A 16,110-nucleotide genomic window follows, 5' to 3' on the forward strand; every position below is an offset into this window, starting at 1 on the left:
GACCATCATATGGTCTAAAGTTCTAAACCACTTACTTGGAGATGAGGTTGACAGAAAACTTGACTGTTGAGACATATTCCCTTGTCCTCCTTCATTTCTATATATTTTACTGGTTTATAAAATGACCTCACCTTTATGACCGATACCAGTGGAAGTGTGCTAAGAGGAAACGGCTGAGCTCATTTAATCTCTGGATCTAGTTTAAAAAAAAAGTCAGATATCTCGGTGAGCTCATGTTCTACCTTTCGGCACTCGCTTTGTGGAAGTTGTAGTGATAACAGAGCACGGATTGCCTTTCATGTGAAATATTGCAATGTGGTGTGAGAGGTGTGGAATTGCTATTGGCGTTATTTCAAAGATATGTTTGAAAATTTACTCAGAGCTTTTTTATTGCATGTTCAAGGCCTCATAGAAGTTCTTAATTGCGTCTCCATTTCACCAGTTTGCACTAATCGGCCTATAATGAATGGACGCTGTCTGAAAGAAGCCTACATTTTCCTTTAAAGTGTATATTGAAAGAGAGATATTTATGAGGGATGCTGCTTCGATAGCTTCAAGCATAACTTTTATGTGAATACAGAATCTTTGCTTCAGAAAATATTCGGTTTTCTGAGCGGCTGTAAAAATCATGCATCGAACTAATCTTACCAGAATGAACCATGAACCTCAGACAGACATATAAATAATACACCAAAGGTAGATGCTAAATTTTGCTGCTCCATTACTCATCAAAAAAAAAAGTGCTCCAAGTTTGAGGGGAATTTTTTACATGTTTGAAAGTTGAAATCTCTCATGCCCTGACTTCAACCATTAAAAGCCTTCCAATGTTGTCAGAGACCTTTCTTGGAAGTCTTGAGGGAAGTTTCATCATCAGTCACATTCAGTTTTGTAATTCAGCCATAACTTGTTTTTAACTTGTCCAACTCTCCCCCGACTCAAAGCTTCAAACATCCCCTCTGTTAAAGCGGGGATCACTGGTCTCGCTCTCTTTCTCTGACGTATAGTGTCTGTCTCTTTCTCTCTCTCCTTTGTGGTCCTGAGGGGGGAGTCTTTGAAATGTAATCTGTGACCCTCTTTTATCTGCTAGGTGGGACGAGTGTACCCCCAGGCTGTCTATTTCCCAATCCGCACTCTTTACCTGACACTCAAGATCGAGCAGCGGGAGCGGTACAAAAGTGGTAAGTAAAACACGGCTGGCTTTAGTTCCCTCATTAGCATATCATTAGCATATCTGAGCGGCGATGGCTCTTCTCAAATTCTGTTATTAGTTATTGAACAAACGGGACTTAGTTTCTACTGTTCGTGGTTGATCTGTTGACAGCCACAACAACAAACAAAAGAAGAAATGTGATAATGATGTGAATCACCATGGGATTTATTATCAATGAAATTCTTCTTCAGGGATAAATGATCAGATTTTATTCTCATGACATTTATTTGCATTGCTGTTTGGGCATTAGGGATAAAGGGAGTATGCACCTAAACTAAATGTGTTACACAGGTCTAGTCATTTTTAGACATTTTAACTCAAGGAACATTCGCTTTTTCTCCTGTTTTCTTCCATTCACATTTTCTTCTCAACCACTCATCTGTTCTCTTCTGCAACCAACTCTTCTTCCACAGATGCATCTGGACCACAGCAACCCAGTTCAGTGGGGGCCCAGCCTCACTCGGGGGCCTCTGACCCGGGGCCGATCCGGGCCACTGCCCCGATGTGGCGCTGCAGCCGGATCATGCACATGCAGCGGGAGTTGCACCCCACCCTGCTCTCCTCCCTGGAGGGCATTGTGGACCAGATGGTGTGGTTCAGGGAGAACTGGCATGAAGAGGTGGGAAGAGACATGTTGATTGTGTGTGTGTGTGTGTGTGTGTGTTTAGTGGATCAGATGGTGAGAATATAATACAACTAGTTGTGAGAATTTTCACGCATCTCTGCTCATGTGTGAAAAGGAGTTGGAGTTGCCATGTTGTGTGTACAAGTGTGTCGCACCACCCAGTCTGGTGGGTCGATGCTCGGGCTCAACCTCAGGCGTTGTCCTGACTCGTCCGAATATATTGATCTCTTATTCCACGAGTAAGCTCGTTAGTTGCCATATACTTTTTAATATCGATTATATTCCAGACGAGTAGATTGTTGAACATCTGAGGTGGAAGATATTTTCCTTACTGCGATTATTCTGTGGCCAATTCTTTCTGTAATGGCATTTAAAATGTATTGGCCCATTTAGCCAGCCCCCCCCCCCCCCCAGCAAGTTGGGTGGATATCAGCGCAAGTTGTTGACCCAAATTAAACTTCAAATACTTTTAACCATGCAAGGCAGCTTCCATATGAGGTTAGCTGCTCTGTGGATGGAGTGGAAGCCGGGGAGAAAGAGGCAGCAGCAGGGAGACAGCTGATGGATGGGAGCAGTGAGTGTGTAGGATGGGTTAAGGGATTTAGTGCCAGAAGTTTATTGGTGTGTGTGTGTCTGCTGTGATTATCTGTGATGGTTTGGGGCACCCGACAGCAGCTGCAGGTGCTATGCTTCGTTCCGCAGGGGCAAGCAGAGACTTGCTTCACCATCATCACCTTCCTTTACTCCTGCTGCTCTGTAATACAAACCACTGTACTTTATTTTTTTCTGTGGAAACCTGCAGGTGTCTTTGTGCCTTTTTTCTATACATTTATTTGTCATACATTAAGCACAAGCGATTAATGAAATGAATAAAGAGTTTATAAATGGTTGGGTTGAATCTTATTTTCCTCACCGTCTCTCTGCAGGTCTTGAGGCAGCTGCAGCAGGGCCTGGCTAAATGCTACTCGGTGGCCTTTGAGAAGAGTGGAGCCGTGTCCGATGCCAAGATCACACCACACACGCTGAACTTTGTCAAGAAGCTGGTTAGCACGTTCGGTGTCGGCTTGGAGAATGTCTCCAATGTTTCCACCATGTTCTCCAGCGCGGCCTCAGAGTCACTGGCTCGGCGGGCCCTGGCGACGGCGCAGGACCCCGTTTTCCAGAAGATGAAGGGACAGTTCACAACAGGTTGGTGTCAAGTATACTCAGGATTGTATGAACTTACAATCACGCGCTAACAGACAAAAGGAACGTCACAAAGAGCTCTCTCATTCGTAGTCAGTTCTAGCATTACTTGTCGAAGCATCTTCCACACAAACTTGGACATTTGTGACCCAAATGTTCTTCTTACTGTCTGACAAAGTGGAGACACTTGGCAACAACACTGGAAACAACAACACCTCCAGCTGTTGCTGCATGAATCTCCCATCAGACACCTTACAGAGACAAGTGCTGCATGTTTGGAACCGTGTGCCTCACACCAGCCAGGACAAACTGCATCGCTGAGAGCAGCTGGAGCATCAGTGTTCTGTGATGTAATTGAGGTTACCATCAAAAGTATTTGAGGGGTTATTAAAGTTCAGCCTTAGTCTTATTTGGCTTTAAATGTCTTTAATAAGAGATTAGTTTTACTGCGTTTATTTACGAAACTGCAATTAAAATATTTTCTTTCTTTAACATCGCAGTGATTTCAGTTCTCAGAGCTGGTTTACAGACTCGTATAGCAAAAATCATTTCCACCACACTTTGACCATTTTGTATTGAGCTGTAAATGTTGTGCCAAAAGCAGCCACTCAAGCCGTCTTTAATTGCAGTTGAAGCCGCTAGCTCTGCCTGCTGTATAATCCCGTTAGCCAGGTTAGCGGGACATTTTGAAGCAGTAATCCTTACGGGCGACTCTGACATGAAACAATAGAGGGGAACTTTATATGTTCTCATTACAGAGAATCAATAATTAAAGGGCAGAGTTGTCAAGGAATTATTAACGTTAACGGTCCCTCTCTGTGTGTCCAAAAATGTCATCGCGGTGTGATAATCAAAGAGGACCTGAAATCCTCTGATGTTGTACAATTATTACGTCACTCCACTTAGTTTATTTGATGAGGGCTTCTTCTTCCAATGTTGTTTACATGCGGGCATCAAGTGTGATGCCAGTGTTGGTGTGCGCCGCTGATGCACTAATGTTGCTTGTATTTTTAGATTGACCACATTTTCATTCTGAAATCTCAGAACATGCCTAATTGCACAGTTCCCGCTTCACCGCCTTGTCTCTGAGGAGTTTTACACTGATGCGGCATCAAAGATGAGCTGAGAGATACTCGGCATATAGAGAACGTTTTCTGATCTAATCCCCAATGTTGGATTAACATATTTCAAAGAAAACTTCATTCAAAATTCACTTTGGTCCAACGGGACGGGAGCGGGTTTAGACGAGGCTCCCTCTGAGACATTTCGCTCTAAACGATCATTCTCCGGTTTTTGGAGGCGTCCTGTTTTCTTCCATTGCACCAGAGAGTTGAAGCACAATTCACTGGACCAAGAGTAAACAAGGACCGTCTGCAGCTTCCCCAAATTTCACCGTTCAAATAAACATCTCTTCTTGCTGCTACCGACGGGCAGCACATGCATGTTGACTGAACGACACTCTTTTATTGCATCTCTGCCAAACAACTCCTCCCTCTCCTTCCTTCTCCTCTCTGCGCTCTCGAGACTCTCCTGCGCGTTTCCCCTCCACTGATCCTGAGAATGGCCGATAGAGCTTTGGCCCTGGGACAGAGGAGGACAAGGACAGCAAGAGAATGAAAAGCAGCTAGTGAAAAAAAAAAAGAATCACCTTACTCAAAGAGAGAGAAACATGTAATATGTATGAGCCAGAGCTGCCAAGCTTGGAAAATTACAGAGGAGGTTATATAAGAGAGCACAACAGGCACGAGAAGGAACATGTAGTGTGGCGGCGTCAGCTTGTGGGCAGCGTGGACTTATTGAATGAACCAATACAAACAAGAGGTTGGCGAGATTCATGAGCGACATGCTGATGAATCTCCCCAGATGTTGCAGAGCCAGCTGCGCACATGCGGCCAGGCGTCACCAGAGCTTCTGCCTCACAGGGTGGCTGCCGACCATCGCATGCCAGCTGTTCCCCACGGTGATGTGGGAGTGGGGCCCCGAGTGGGACTGAAACTACACCGGCCTTCCGGAGCGGAACAAACAGGGTTTACAGAGCAGCCGGGCTCCCTTTCCCCTCACCACGTTAGCGGCCCACTCGCTTTCACAGGGTTTGTGGGCTGGAAAATATGGGTTTATGTGTGCACACATAACATTTAGCAGCGGGGGAGGCATTCAAATCAAATTACAGCAAATGATATTTGCATGAGTTACTGTGTTAGCAGTGGATCCATTTCGGAGACTTTTTTCTGAGAAAAAGTCACAAGTTGTCTTGTTAATTTGGTGCCTCTCTTGCACTGACGTCTGTCGTGCTAAAATGACATGTAGCATAGTTCAATGTAAGTTTGGCTCGGCACCTAAAATCAAACCTCAGCCCACCGGTCGGATGCAATGAAGTTAGATTACCTGCATCCCACCACACACACACACACACCACACACCGCTGAGGGAATGCTGGTTCTATATAGAGTTTGGATCTGTAATTTGATGCAGCAGTGCAGATCCTTCGCTGTGGTCTGTCAGGTAGGGCAGAACACCAGCCCTGCTTTCTACACACAGGCCACAGAGCAGCTTGGCTGCGTCCCTGACGATACTGTTTTCTTTCCAATGATGAATTCAACGGGAATGAAAAGGACTCCCTTTCTGGTCTCACTTGGCTGCATTCCATTCGCTGCACAACGCACAATTTGCACGTTTTGTACAGGTCACCTAATCAAGATCAAGCGTATAAATCAATATGGGTAAATCTAAAGTGAGAATTTGTGTTTAAATCATCCTAATGTTAATGTCTGAGTATCATTAGGTCATTTTATTTGCATCGCAGCATTCAAATGCATCGAACGTGCCAGCTTATAAATACAGCCCGGAGAAATATAGGTATGTTGTTTCAGAACAGGTCTTTGTTCGAGTTTGATACCTTTAGTTGTCATGTGTTCTAAATATTCGAGTACTTTGAGGAGTTGTAGTTACACAGCCTGAATCTTTCCTGCAGCATTCTCCCGATTTGAACAGATAAAATGTTTTTGTGCCGGTAAAGGCCAGAGTTATATCACTGATTCGCCCGGAATGTCTCGCCTCCCTCTGCTCGTAAGAATCCTGCACTTTTATGGTCCTGAGTTGTTAAATTCCTCAAGACTGTTTCAGTTTTCCCTCTGCTATTGTTGCAGGAGAATTGCAGGGAGACAGATAGCAAAGTAGGGCCTCATCCGAAAAGAACATTGGCTGTTTTACAGGGCTTATTTAAAGTATTAGGGGGTCTCACTCTGGGAGAGATTGAACAGGCTGGAAATGGCAAGGCCTTGCAGTTTCATGGATTCATTATAACAGGCAGCACAACAGGGGTGTACTGAAAACGTAGAGGTGTGTGCGTGTGTGTGTGTGTGTGTGTGTCCGTCCTGGGGGCTTTACTCCAAAATGGAAAGCCCGCATGGTTCACTTCCCCTCCGTTGTTATTGCTGCAGCTCCTCACAATATGTTTTGTGGAATATTGAGTTGCGACTTGAAACAGGAATTTAATACTTAAAGACTCTCATTTTTTTATAGCGTCTAATTCAATCCGCTTTCAGACTCCAACTGAGAGCTTTTAAGTTGACGGGAGCAAAACATTCTCCTTGTGCTGCAACTCTGCCGTGAATAACTTCTCCAGGAAGTTCCCTCAAGCAATGCACCGCACTGCTGGAGTGGAGTGGCCAGCAGTGCAACACAATATATTTAGAAATGGACATTTCCCAGCTGCAGCCTGTTTAATCACTGCCCTGCTCTAAGCCATCGCTGTGAAAACTTAAAGTGTTTGCAGTCCGTGTTTCTGGGTAAGTAACAGTGAGCTGACTTAAATGAGTCGTAACGGTTTGCAGTTTCAAAGGCAGCGCGGCGTTTGCACTGAAATGTTTTCAGCTTTCAAACATGACTCTCTTTGATTCGATTAATTTCCCATCTGCTTTCTTTAGTCTCGTCTGACTCTACTTTGAGCCACAAATGTTTGCATGTGTTTCAGGAGACGGAAGTAAGAAATAAAATGCAATATGTGTTTGTTTTTTTTTCTTCTCCTTTTCCCATAAAAGACTTTGACTTCAGTGTACCAGGCTCCATGAAGCTTCACAATCTCATATCCAAACTGAAGAAGTGGATCAAAATTCTGGAGGCCAAGACCAAGCAGCTGCCCAAGTTCTTCCTCATCGAGGAGAAGTGTCGCTTCCTCAGCAACTTTTCTGCACAAACGGCTGAAGTGGAGATCCCTGGGGAATTCCTCATGCCCAAGCCGACTCACTACTACATCAAGATTGCCAGGTAAAGGTCTCTTTTTCACCAGTCATGAACCAAATGCTGTGAAATTCTGAACGACCGTCGCTATTCTCTTGACTAATCTCTACTGCTCTGCTCTCTTATAGGTTCATGCCCAGAGTGGAGATTGTCCAGAAGCACAATACAGCAGCACGCCGTCTCTATATCCGCGGCCACAATGGGAAGATTTACCCGTACCTGGTGATGAACGACGCCTGCCTGACTGAGTCACGCCGAGAGGAGCGGGTCTTGCAGCTCCTCCGCCTTCTCAACCCCTGTCTGGAGAAGAGGAAGGAGACCACCAAGAGGCACCTCTTCTTCACTGGTAGGACCACTCACTCTCACTCACCCCGCACCATTTCAATTTGCTTTCAGGCACCACCTCTCCTGTGGTTTACTTCCACCCAGCTGTTTGCCTCCGCTCCATTTATGCACTTGATTGGTTTGTTTAAAACAGAAATATGGACGGGGAATTCAAACAGTCCCTTCCAACACATTTCCTCCCAACTGGAATATCTGCTTTTGATTTAATTTGGGATGCCGGTGTATGTAAATGTTTAGACTACCTTCACCGGGCGACTCGTCCTTTTACCTTCCGTGAACCTACTTGGTGTTGAGAGATGCAACGCCTTCTCTACAGCCGTGCGGTGTTTTAGTTTTAGCTTTAGAGCCGTGGTTTACACTGCAGTGAAAAACAGCGACTGTTTGCATCAACTCGTGCCAAACGTTGACAGCTTGTTTTTTCTCTCCTTGCCCGCTTGTTTCTCTCCATCTTTTTTCTTCCCCCTCTGCTCTCCCCTCTGTATTCCCAGTGCCCCGAGTGGTGGCAGTGTCGCCTCAGATGCGGCTCGTGGAGGACAACCCTTCATCGCTGTCACTGGTGGAGATCTACAAACAGCGCTGTGCCAAGAAGGGCATCGAACACGACAACCCCATTTCCAGATACTATGATCGCCTGGCCACGGTGCAGGCCCGAGGCACGCAGGCCAGCCACCAGGTAAGGAGGCAACACGAACGTGTGCACACATCCCAGAGTAAATGTGGTTCATTGGATCATATTTTTACACTAGCGTTGGCATGTTAGCATTTTTGGGCTGACTTGTGAGAAATATGCAAAAGAATAATTAAGCTAAATTTATTCTTACATACTTAATTTTTTGCGTAAGCCGGAACCTGAGCCTGTAGAGAAGCACTTAACTCTTCAGAGAATTAGAAACATTCACGTTATTAAATTGTAGGGACTGTTTTTCCACTGGGCAGAATGATTTCGCTCGCTTTTATTCTGGTGATCAGTCATGTTTATTTGGTAAGCTACTCCTAATTTTACTACCAGCTGTGCTGTTTTTCTTCTGGATGAGAAACTACAATTTTACGCCGACTTCCTGGAGACCATCAAAAAGATAAAAGATGAGCCTCTAAATGGCTGTGCTGCATTTTGTTCTACGAATCTTTGTTTTTGTGGAGAAATCTATCTCTGGATCTAAATGCCTGTTTTTATAGATCAGGCCTTTTCCACTCCTGACATTTATTATTGACAATTCCGATAGCTGCAACATTATCTGCTCTCAGCATTGATCTGGTGAACCTTGGAAATAGAATCATATTTATTTGACAGCTGTGTATTCATGAATGTAAGGCCTGGGGTTAGCTGGATCGCGGCACCGCCTTGACATCCGGTGTCTATTAACAGGTCCTGCGGGACATCCTGAAGGAGGTGCAGGGGAACATGGTGCCCCGCAGCATGCTGAAGGAGTGGGCGCTCCACACGTTCCCCAACGCCACTGACTACTGGACGTTTCGGAAGATGTTCACCATCCAGCTGGCCCTCATAGGTCTGGCTGAATTCATGCTCCACCTCAACAGGCTGAACCCCGAGATGCTGCAGATAGCACAGGTAGGAGACGCGTAGCAAAACATGCTCGGGTAAGAAGCCTGCAGGACTCTGTGAAGGGCAAGTAGAATGCATGTGATAAGGGCCCAATTCAGTAGATACACACTCTGAGAGATGCATTAAGAGATCAGATCACCATTACCCTCCATGTCTGGCCGTGTGCTACCGTCTTCTCCTCTGACATTCATGCCAGACCTATCAGTCGGCTGCTGCTGTCAGCAGAGAGGATGTTTTGACAGAATGTTATATTCAGTCTCTCTGCTCTACAGCTATCAAAGACGATTCAATTTAAGAGGTCGTGTGTGTGTGTGTGTGTGTGTGTGCGTGCCTCAGCATCTCAGTCCATACACACACATCTGTGTGTGCCGCTCGGGGTCCGCAGACAGCTTTCTCAAAGTCATTATTAAAGATGATTTTGTCAGCCGGGCCAGACCTCCCTTCTGATCCTAATCGGCCTTTGCCGACAGGCGTTCCTCCGGGCAGCTAAGCAGCGGTATTAAGCCCCCTCTCCGCCTGTTCCACTCCACGAATCCCATTAGACACAGGAGGATTAGGGTATGGAGAGAGTCCACGCACACGCATGCAGAGAGAGGGAACGTGCCCCACCCTGCCTAAATAGAGACCTTAATCTTCCTTTACGTTGGTCTTTGTTGGAGCTCATTAGCCGTTAGCGTCGGCAGGCCTCATGTCACCACATCTTCTTGTTCCTTTTGCCAGAATCTTTCCATCTCTCCGTTGTTCTCCCAGTTCATGGCTCCACATCTCAACATGCCCTACACTAAATTTCGCGTCATCCCATTTACGCCGGCTCCAAAATAAAGCCGTCGCTGGCTGCTACTGTGGCGATTTAAAATTCAGAGCGCTACTTTCACAGCCCGACTGTCTGCGGGCTTATCTGAGCCTCCTGGGGGGGTTGCTGGTGTCTCAGCCCACTGCCTCGAAGCCCTCTGCTGGGATCTGGTGGCGCAAATGACAGAGAGGGAGAGGAACACGAGGGAAGGGAATTAAGGAGAATTGGGGGGGGAGAAGAGGGGCGCTCAAGCTGGAATGCTTCGCTATAAAGCTGTCTAAAGCTACTCACCTTTTCATATAGAGGAGCTTATCTTTCCCGGAATGGCTGCTTGTGCAGGGCTCCTCACGCACATAAATGGCTTGGCTGTGTATATTTGAGCCGGCAGGGAGCATTGTGGGAGTGGGTGGTGTATTATAGATGTTCTTCTGTCGGGTTACTGTGTCCGGACTCAGATCAATAGCTGCAGCCCTTTCATCGGTGTGATCTGTTTCGTATCTCCACCAGCCTTCCTGAAGACGAGTTATTTTCTCACACTTCCCAAGTGGTCAAAGGGAGCGCTGTAAAACGGAATCTGGATTTGTTTTTATTTGCTTATGATGACCGATACTTCGGATTGCTTTTCAAACATTTCTTTATTTAAAAAAATATCCAACTTCATATTGACTTTTATACGTATAGCCTTCTTCACATCTGGTGGTTTATACCTATACAGCCTTAGATTTAATCTTTAAATTGATGTTCTGTCTGCTTTTAGGACACGGGAAAGCTGAACGTCTCGTACTTCCGCTTCGACATAAACGACGCCACAGGCGATCTGGATGCTAATCGGCCCGTTCCGTTCCGGTTGACACCGAATATCTCTGAGTTCCTGACCACCATCGGTGTCTCTGGGCCACTCACTGCCTCCATGATCGCTGTGGCACGATGCTTCGCTCAACCAAACTTTAAGGTAAGATTATTATGGGATTCCTTGGCATGTCGAGGCGAAGTGTTGGGACGCTTTCAAGTATTTGATACTGCAGGTTTGCGTCCTTCTTTAAAATTCCGCAAGATGCGCTATTGTTGTCATAAAATCTCAGACCCCCCCCCCCCCTCCCTTGGGTTTGTTGTCGAATCAGAGCTCCAGCTGACTTTTCCAGCATTTAAACTGATTTAAAGAGGTGCACAGAGGGACAGCCACACACAGAAACAATGCAATGAACGCAGGGGGCGGTCAGAAGGCCGAACGGCGACGCCAGGCGTTTTGGGTCAGACTGATGTCGATGAAGGGGAGTTTAATTAACACGTAAACAAAACGCTGACTAAGATTAATCGGGGATTGTTGTGGTCGAGTAAAAGGGGAAAGAGTGGAACCTTATTATGATTTAAATATTGTGTTACTTTTTATTGCCAATTCAAATATCAAATCGAGTAAATTGTTGCGGCAGGCTGAGAACAGATTGCTCGTGGTGTGGTCCCATCGAGGTTTCAGTGGAATGTGCTCCTGAGAGCTGGATGGTTTTCTTTCTTTCTTGTCTGAACAGAAGGGATTTCTACCATTTCAAAGATTTTCTTTTCTTTCCTTAATTGGACTGGACAGCTTTGCTTTACGTGTGATTTATACAAAATGAGGGGGGGGGGGTGATCAGGGTCACAGCTCTCGTTCTCCCGACATGCAGGAACAGACGTCCTTCAGTAGTTTAGAAGTAATAACTTCCGATGGAGTAGAATTTCATGAAAAGTCTGATACAGTGCTTGAGGCTTTGCATTATTTTTGCATTATAAAGTATCTGCACCAGTATTTCTAACGGGTACATCTTAATTTTCCTCTGCCTCTCATAGGTGGATGGAGTCCTGAAGGCAGTCCTGCGCGATGAGATCATCGCATGGCACAAGAAGACCCAAGAGGATACGTCCATGCCTCTGTCCCCGGCCGGCCAACCGGAGAACATGGACTCCCAGCAGCTCGTCTCACTGGTCCAGAAAGCAGTCACAGCCATTATGACCCGCCTCCATAACCTGGCTCAGTTCGAGGGAGGAGAGAGTAAGGTCAACACTCTGGTGGCTGCGGCAAACAGTCTGGATAATCTGTGCCGCATGGACCCCGCCTGGCACCCCTGGCTGTAGGAAGCCGGAGAGAGACGGATGATGACACGTTGGGCAGCGAAAGATGTTATATCTTCTTTTGTTATGCATCTGACAAACACTGACAAGCGTTTTTAAATATGTGTTTGTAACAGCCCGATGAACACTTTCTCTTTAAAGTGCAGTGGATCACCTTGAAACAGAAGCCTGCCTCGTCGGGTTTCTGATCGGGGCTTGCCAGTATTCTTATTAGAACAAATAGATCCTTTTTATCAAACGCCTTCAAGTTATATTTATTTTTATAACTCAATGAAAGGGACTCAGATGGTTGTAGGAATCATTTTTTATTTAAGAGAAAGAAGAATCATTTTTCTTTAGCTGTGTCTTGGTTGTACTTTATCAGCATCAAGAGTTCTTTTTTTTTTATTTTTACCACCACCGGATCTTTTCTTTCTTCTTGCCTCAAATACCCATTTATTTTCTGAAATGTGTATTTGTATTTATAAGCACAAAAAAATGTGGAGCTTGTTTTCTATCCCCAACAAATGCAGACTTTTATTTGCGTGTCTATCTAAAGAGCCAGTTTACTTCCCATTTGTTTTGCCTTTCAGTCGTGATGTAACGTCACAAAGTAGAACTACTGTTGTAATTTACAGAGTAATAAGCTATAACAGCTGCAATGCAAATATGTCACTCCCAGTCTGGCTGTATGTTCATACCCCTCTTTTTAAAGGTACAACAACCTTTTCCAACAGAACTATTATCTCTTGCTTTGTAAATAAGCATTTTGTTATAATAAAATGCTCATTTTTTTACATACAGAAGCTGTTTTGGATCATTTATAGGAAAGCTCGCTCCGAGTCCGAGTCAAAACTGCCATTAGTTTTCTTCCCGAGTTCCTGTTTTTATTTGTACCAGTTGTAAAGCAGCAGTAATAACCACCAATCCCCATCTGCCGCTCAGACCTACGGCATCACTGCCTCAGCCATAACCGCCCTGAAGGACGCACTCTTGGATATTACTGCGGCGATAACTCGTGCTGTGTAATGACTCCAGACGAACCATCCTCTGACGTTAAAAAGTCTATTGCCATCATCCTTGTGGTTCACAGTTAGTGGACATTTATGGAGAGGCATTTCAGCACAGCAGTGTTGAATCAAAGTGCTGCTCTGTCTCGTGGCGGTTTAATAACCTCGTGGTCATCCCCCTCCCTCTGGTTAGAACGTCCTGCAGAGTTGTGCTGAGGCGTTTCTCTCCTGGTGCTTGATAAATACGTGCCGGTAGATCGCCGACTGGGCCGGCCTCGCTTGACTTATAAGAGCCGTCAGCTAGCGTGTCTGCGCTCATAAACAAACGCTATATCTCTGTTTACTTTTATACAATCCGCATACACAAGCCTCCGCCTCCAACATGTTTACACGTCGTCTCCAACATTTCTCCTCTCTGTTCGACACAAGAAAGGCCTCGCTGTATCTGACAGATCCAGATGCAGTTACTATAGGAACGCTTACAGATACAGCTGAACTAGCTGACACATCCGGATGCAGGTAGCGTGATAACACTGCTTTACGGCACAGATGCAGAATAACACGTTGAGGAGGATATTATTGGTTTTCTGAGTGTTATGAATGTCATTTATATATTTTTTTCCACATATTCCAACATAAATGATAGAATCAGAATAACTTTTATTTCGCTTCCTCTGCTGATGAGCACGTTCCTATTCTCATTGCCTCTCCTACAGAGTAACGCTGGTGTAAACAGAAACCAGGCTGATATGACCTCACCAGTAAGAACAAATGGTTTTCATTTTAAGGCTGGTGTTTAAATGGAGGGACTTCCTGTCTGACAGAAAAACGTCCAGTGTTTTTCTGCTCAGATTCTTTGTGTGCGATTGTGTTTCCATCCATTTCATGCGCCCAGGGGTCTGTTCTGATTCAAGCTAGATTAGGCCAAATATGAAATTCTCAACAGCGTAAGATGCGATCACAGGCAGAGACGTGTCGCTGCTTGTCCTCTGGAGTGCTTCCAAGGCGCCGACTGAATGGACCCCACCCTCTCTTTCCCTTTCCCTGATGTGAAGCAGAGGAGAAGGCTGTACGAACCCCATCCCCGTTCCTCCCTCCTCCTGTGGTCGTGTGAGAGGAGTGGAGGTGATTGATGTGCTCCAGTGAGAGAGGAGCTGTTGAGCCTGGATCATCATCAGCCCTGGCACAAAGCAGAAATCTCAGAGGACACACCAAAGCAGGAATACGTGGATTGTTGCAGGGCCTGGTTATGAAATCTCCCCCCCTCTAATGATCCTTATCCATGCAGAGGATAGCCCGTAGGGAAGGAGGAATAGGAGGAGGGAGGCTTTTGCAGAAGCTGTCATATTTCTCAAGAAATGCATTTGGATACAGTGTAATAAGAGCTTACAAGCAACACAGAGATACAGTGTGAGGAGAACAGAGGTGGAAACGTAAATTACCAGCACCCTAATCCAATTCCTTTCTCTCTTCACAATTGATCATTTAAGACGAGGATGCCACCAGCTCTTCCTCTGTCTTCACAGCCAGCATCCAATTATACACGGCATTGTATCAGGCGTCTCAGCGCAGACAGAGGGGGGGGGGGGGGGGGTGCTTCTTTGTGTTTTCATGTAAACAAACCGTTTTAATCAAATAGCGATTTGTGTGCTGATCAAGAGTCTGAAACGAGTCCCATCTCATATCTAGCAGCCGAGTAGTTGTTTTGTTCCTCGGTGAAGGAGCTCCATTAGGACGTCTGATGGCATTTCCACTCAGAGGAATTGAGCTTATTAGTTTGGTGTCTGAAAACTACCATTATGATTTAATTGCTTAAGCTTTGCACAGAAGTAATGGAACCAATCAAAGTAACTTTTTTCGGAGTTGCAGGGATGATTTGCATGCTGATCAAAGGAAAGGGCAGGGCAGGGGTAGTTAAAAGTTAAATCTTGTCTGAACAGAAGGGATTTCTACCATTTCACATTGATTTAAGTAGCAATCTATTTATAGAGCCTGTATATCTGGATATTAAACAAGGATTCATGAGAACGATGGGGGCAGTTATTGAGATTTTAAGAAACACACTTATTTGCTTTAAAATAGAATGCTAAAGAAATATCAGGACTACTATTATATACTGCAAGGTGACATCCAGCTTTAGTTAGCATAGGTTAGGTTCTCCATTCCTAAACATCTATTTCTCCTTTGATACTCACTTCCATTGAAAACAACATGTGACAAAAACAGTTTGGACAGGGACACCAGAGGAAGTAATTCAATAATCAATCAACACCTGATTGGTTCATTTTCCAGGTAAAGATATTTATTTGTAAAATGAAACCAGTATTAATAAAGAAAAAAATGAATAACTATTAATGTACACGACAGGTAACCCTATATAATCTAACATTGAGTAAACAAACATTCAATTACAAGTAATTAAAATAGCAGTAAGCAACTGACACAGTGGACACAGAATGAAAGGAGCGATGTGGACTTGGTAGAGGATCCGGAGTTATGGAAGAGGCTGAAAGCAGATGACTGCTGGTGGGGGCTGGAAAACTGTCTCTGGCAGTGATGGGATCAGGAGCCCGAGCCGACGGGAGCGTCGGCTGCAGCGGGACAAACTGGCAATGAGTGGAAGAGAAGGCCGATGACTCTATTTCATTCTCCATATCAAAGTATTGATACCTAATTGATTTATCCTGGAAACCTACTCACAATTGTTGGAATCCTGTTTCTCATCAGTTTCTCATTTATGCCATCAATAGAATTTGGATTTTCCATTATTGTAGATCTGGATCTATTTCCATCTGCGTCTTGGTTTCAAAGATTCTAGGCCGAAAAACAAGACAATTTATTTCTCATCACATTTTGTGGGATTCTCTCTTACTTTTATCGACACGAGGCAAATCTTGTGACCAAAAAATACTGAACTTATGATCTCTATCTGTATTTAAATGGAAGATGCGTCTTGATGTGCTTTTCTAGAGTGAATCTCAGACACATTTTTAATAAATAAGTAAATATTCATCTTGTTTCGGTACGTGCGATCACATGGTGAGGAGTGAAGCT

The 16,110-nt window shown here is 44.9% G+C and overlaps 1 protein-coding gene across 2 annotated transcripts in view; it reads left to right on the forward strand.

The window, feature by feature from the left end:
• The window catches only part of trrap (transformation/transcription domain-associated protein), a 65,707-nt gene extending 52,883 nt beyond the window's left edge, over nucleotides 1-12,824 (forward strand). For both annotated transcript variants that reach the window (XM_068754947.1, XM_068754948.1), the window contains 9 exons: nucleotides 1,088-1,178; nucleotides 1,624-1,829; nucleotides 2,762-3,023; nucleotides 7,061-7,286; nucleotides 7,388-7,605; nucleotides 8,093-8,277; nucleotides 8,971-9,174; nucleotides 10,719-10,913; nucleotides 11,786-12,824. In XM_068754947.1, coding sequence (XP_068611048.1) covers nucleotides 1,088-1,178; nucleotides 1,624-1,829; nucleotides 2,762-3,023; nucleotides 7,061-7,286; nucleotides 7,388-7,605; nucleotides 8,093-8,277; nucleotides 8,971-9,174; nucleotides 10,719-10,913; nucleotides 11,786-12,070 — 1,872 coding nt within the window. In that variant the 3' untranslated portion in view covers nucleotides 12,071-12,824. The remainder of the gene's footprint in view (nucleotides 1-1,087; nucleotides 1,179-1,623; nucleotides 1,830-2,761; nucleotides 3,024-7,060; nucleotides 7,287-7,387; nucleotides 7,606-8,092; nucleotides 8,278-8,970; nucleotides 9,175-10,718; nucleotides 10,914-11,785) is intronic.
• Nucleotides 12,825-16,110: the final 3,286 nt, after the last annotated feature.

This window comes from Brachionichthys hirsutus, chromosome 21 (genome assembly GCF_040956055.1).
Source record: "Brachionichthys hirsutus isolate HB-005 chromosome 21, CSIRO-AGI_Bhir_v1, whole genome shotgun sequence".
Lineage (NCBI taxonomy): Eukaryota > Metazoa > Chordata > Actinopteri > Lophiiformes > Brachionichthyidae > Brachionichthys > Brachionichthys hirsutus.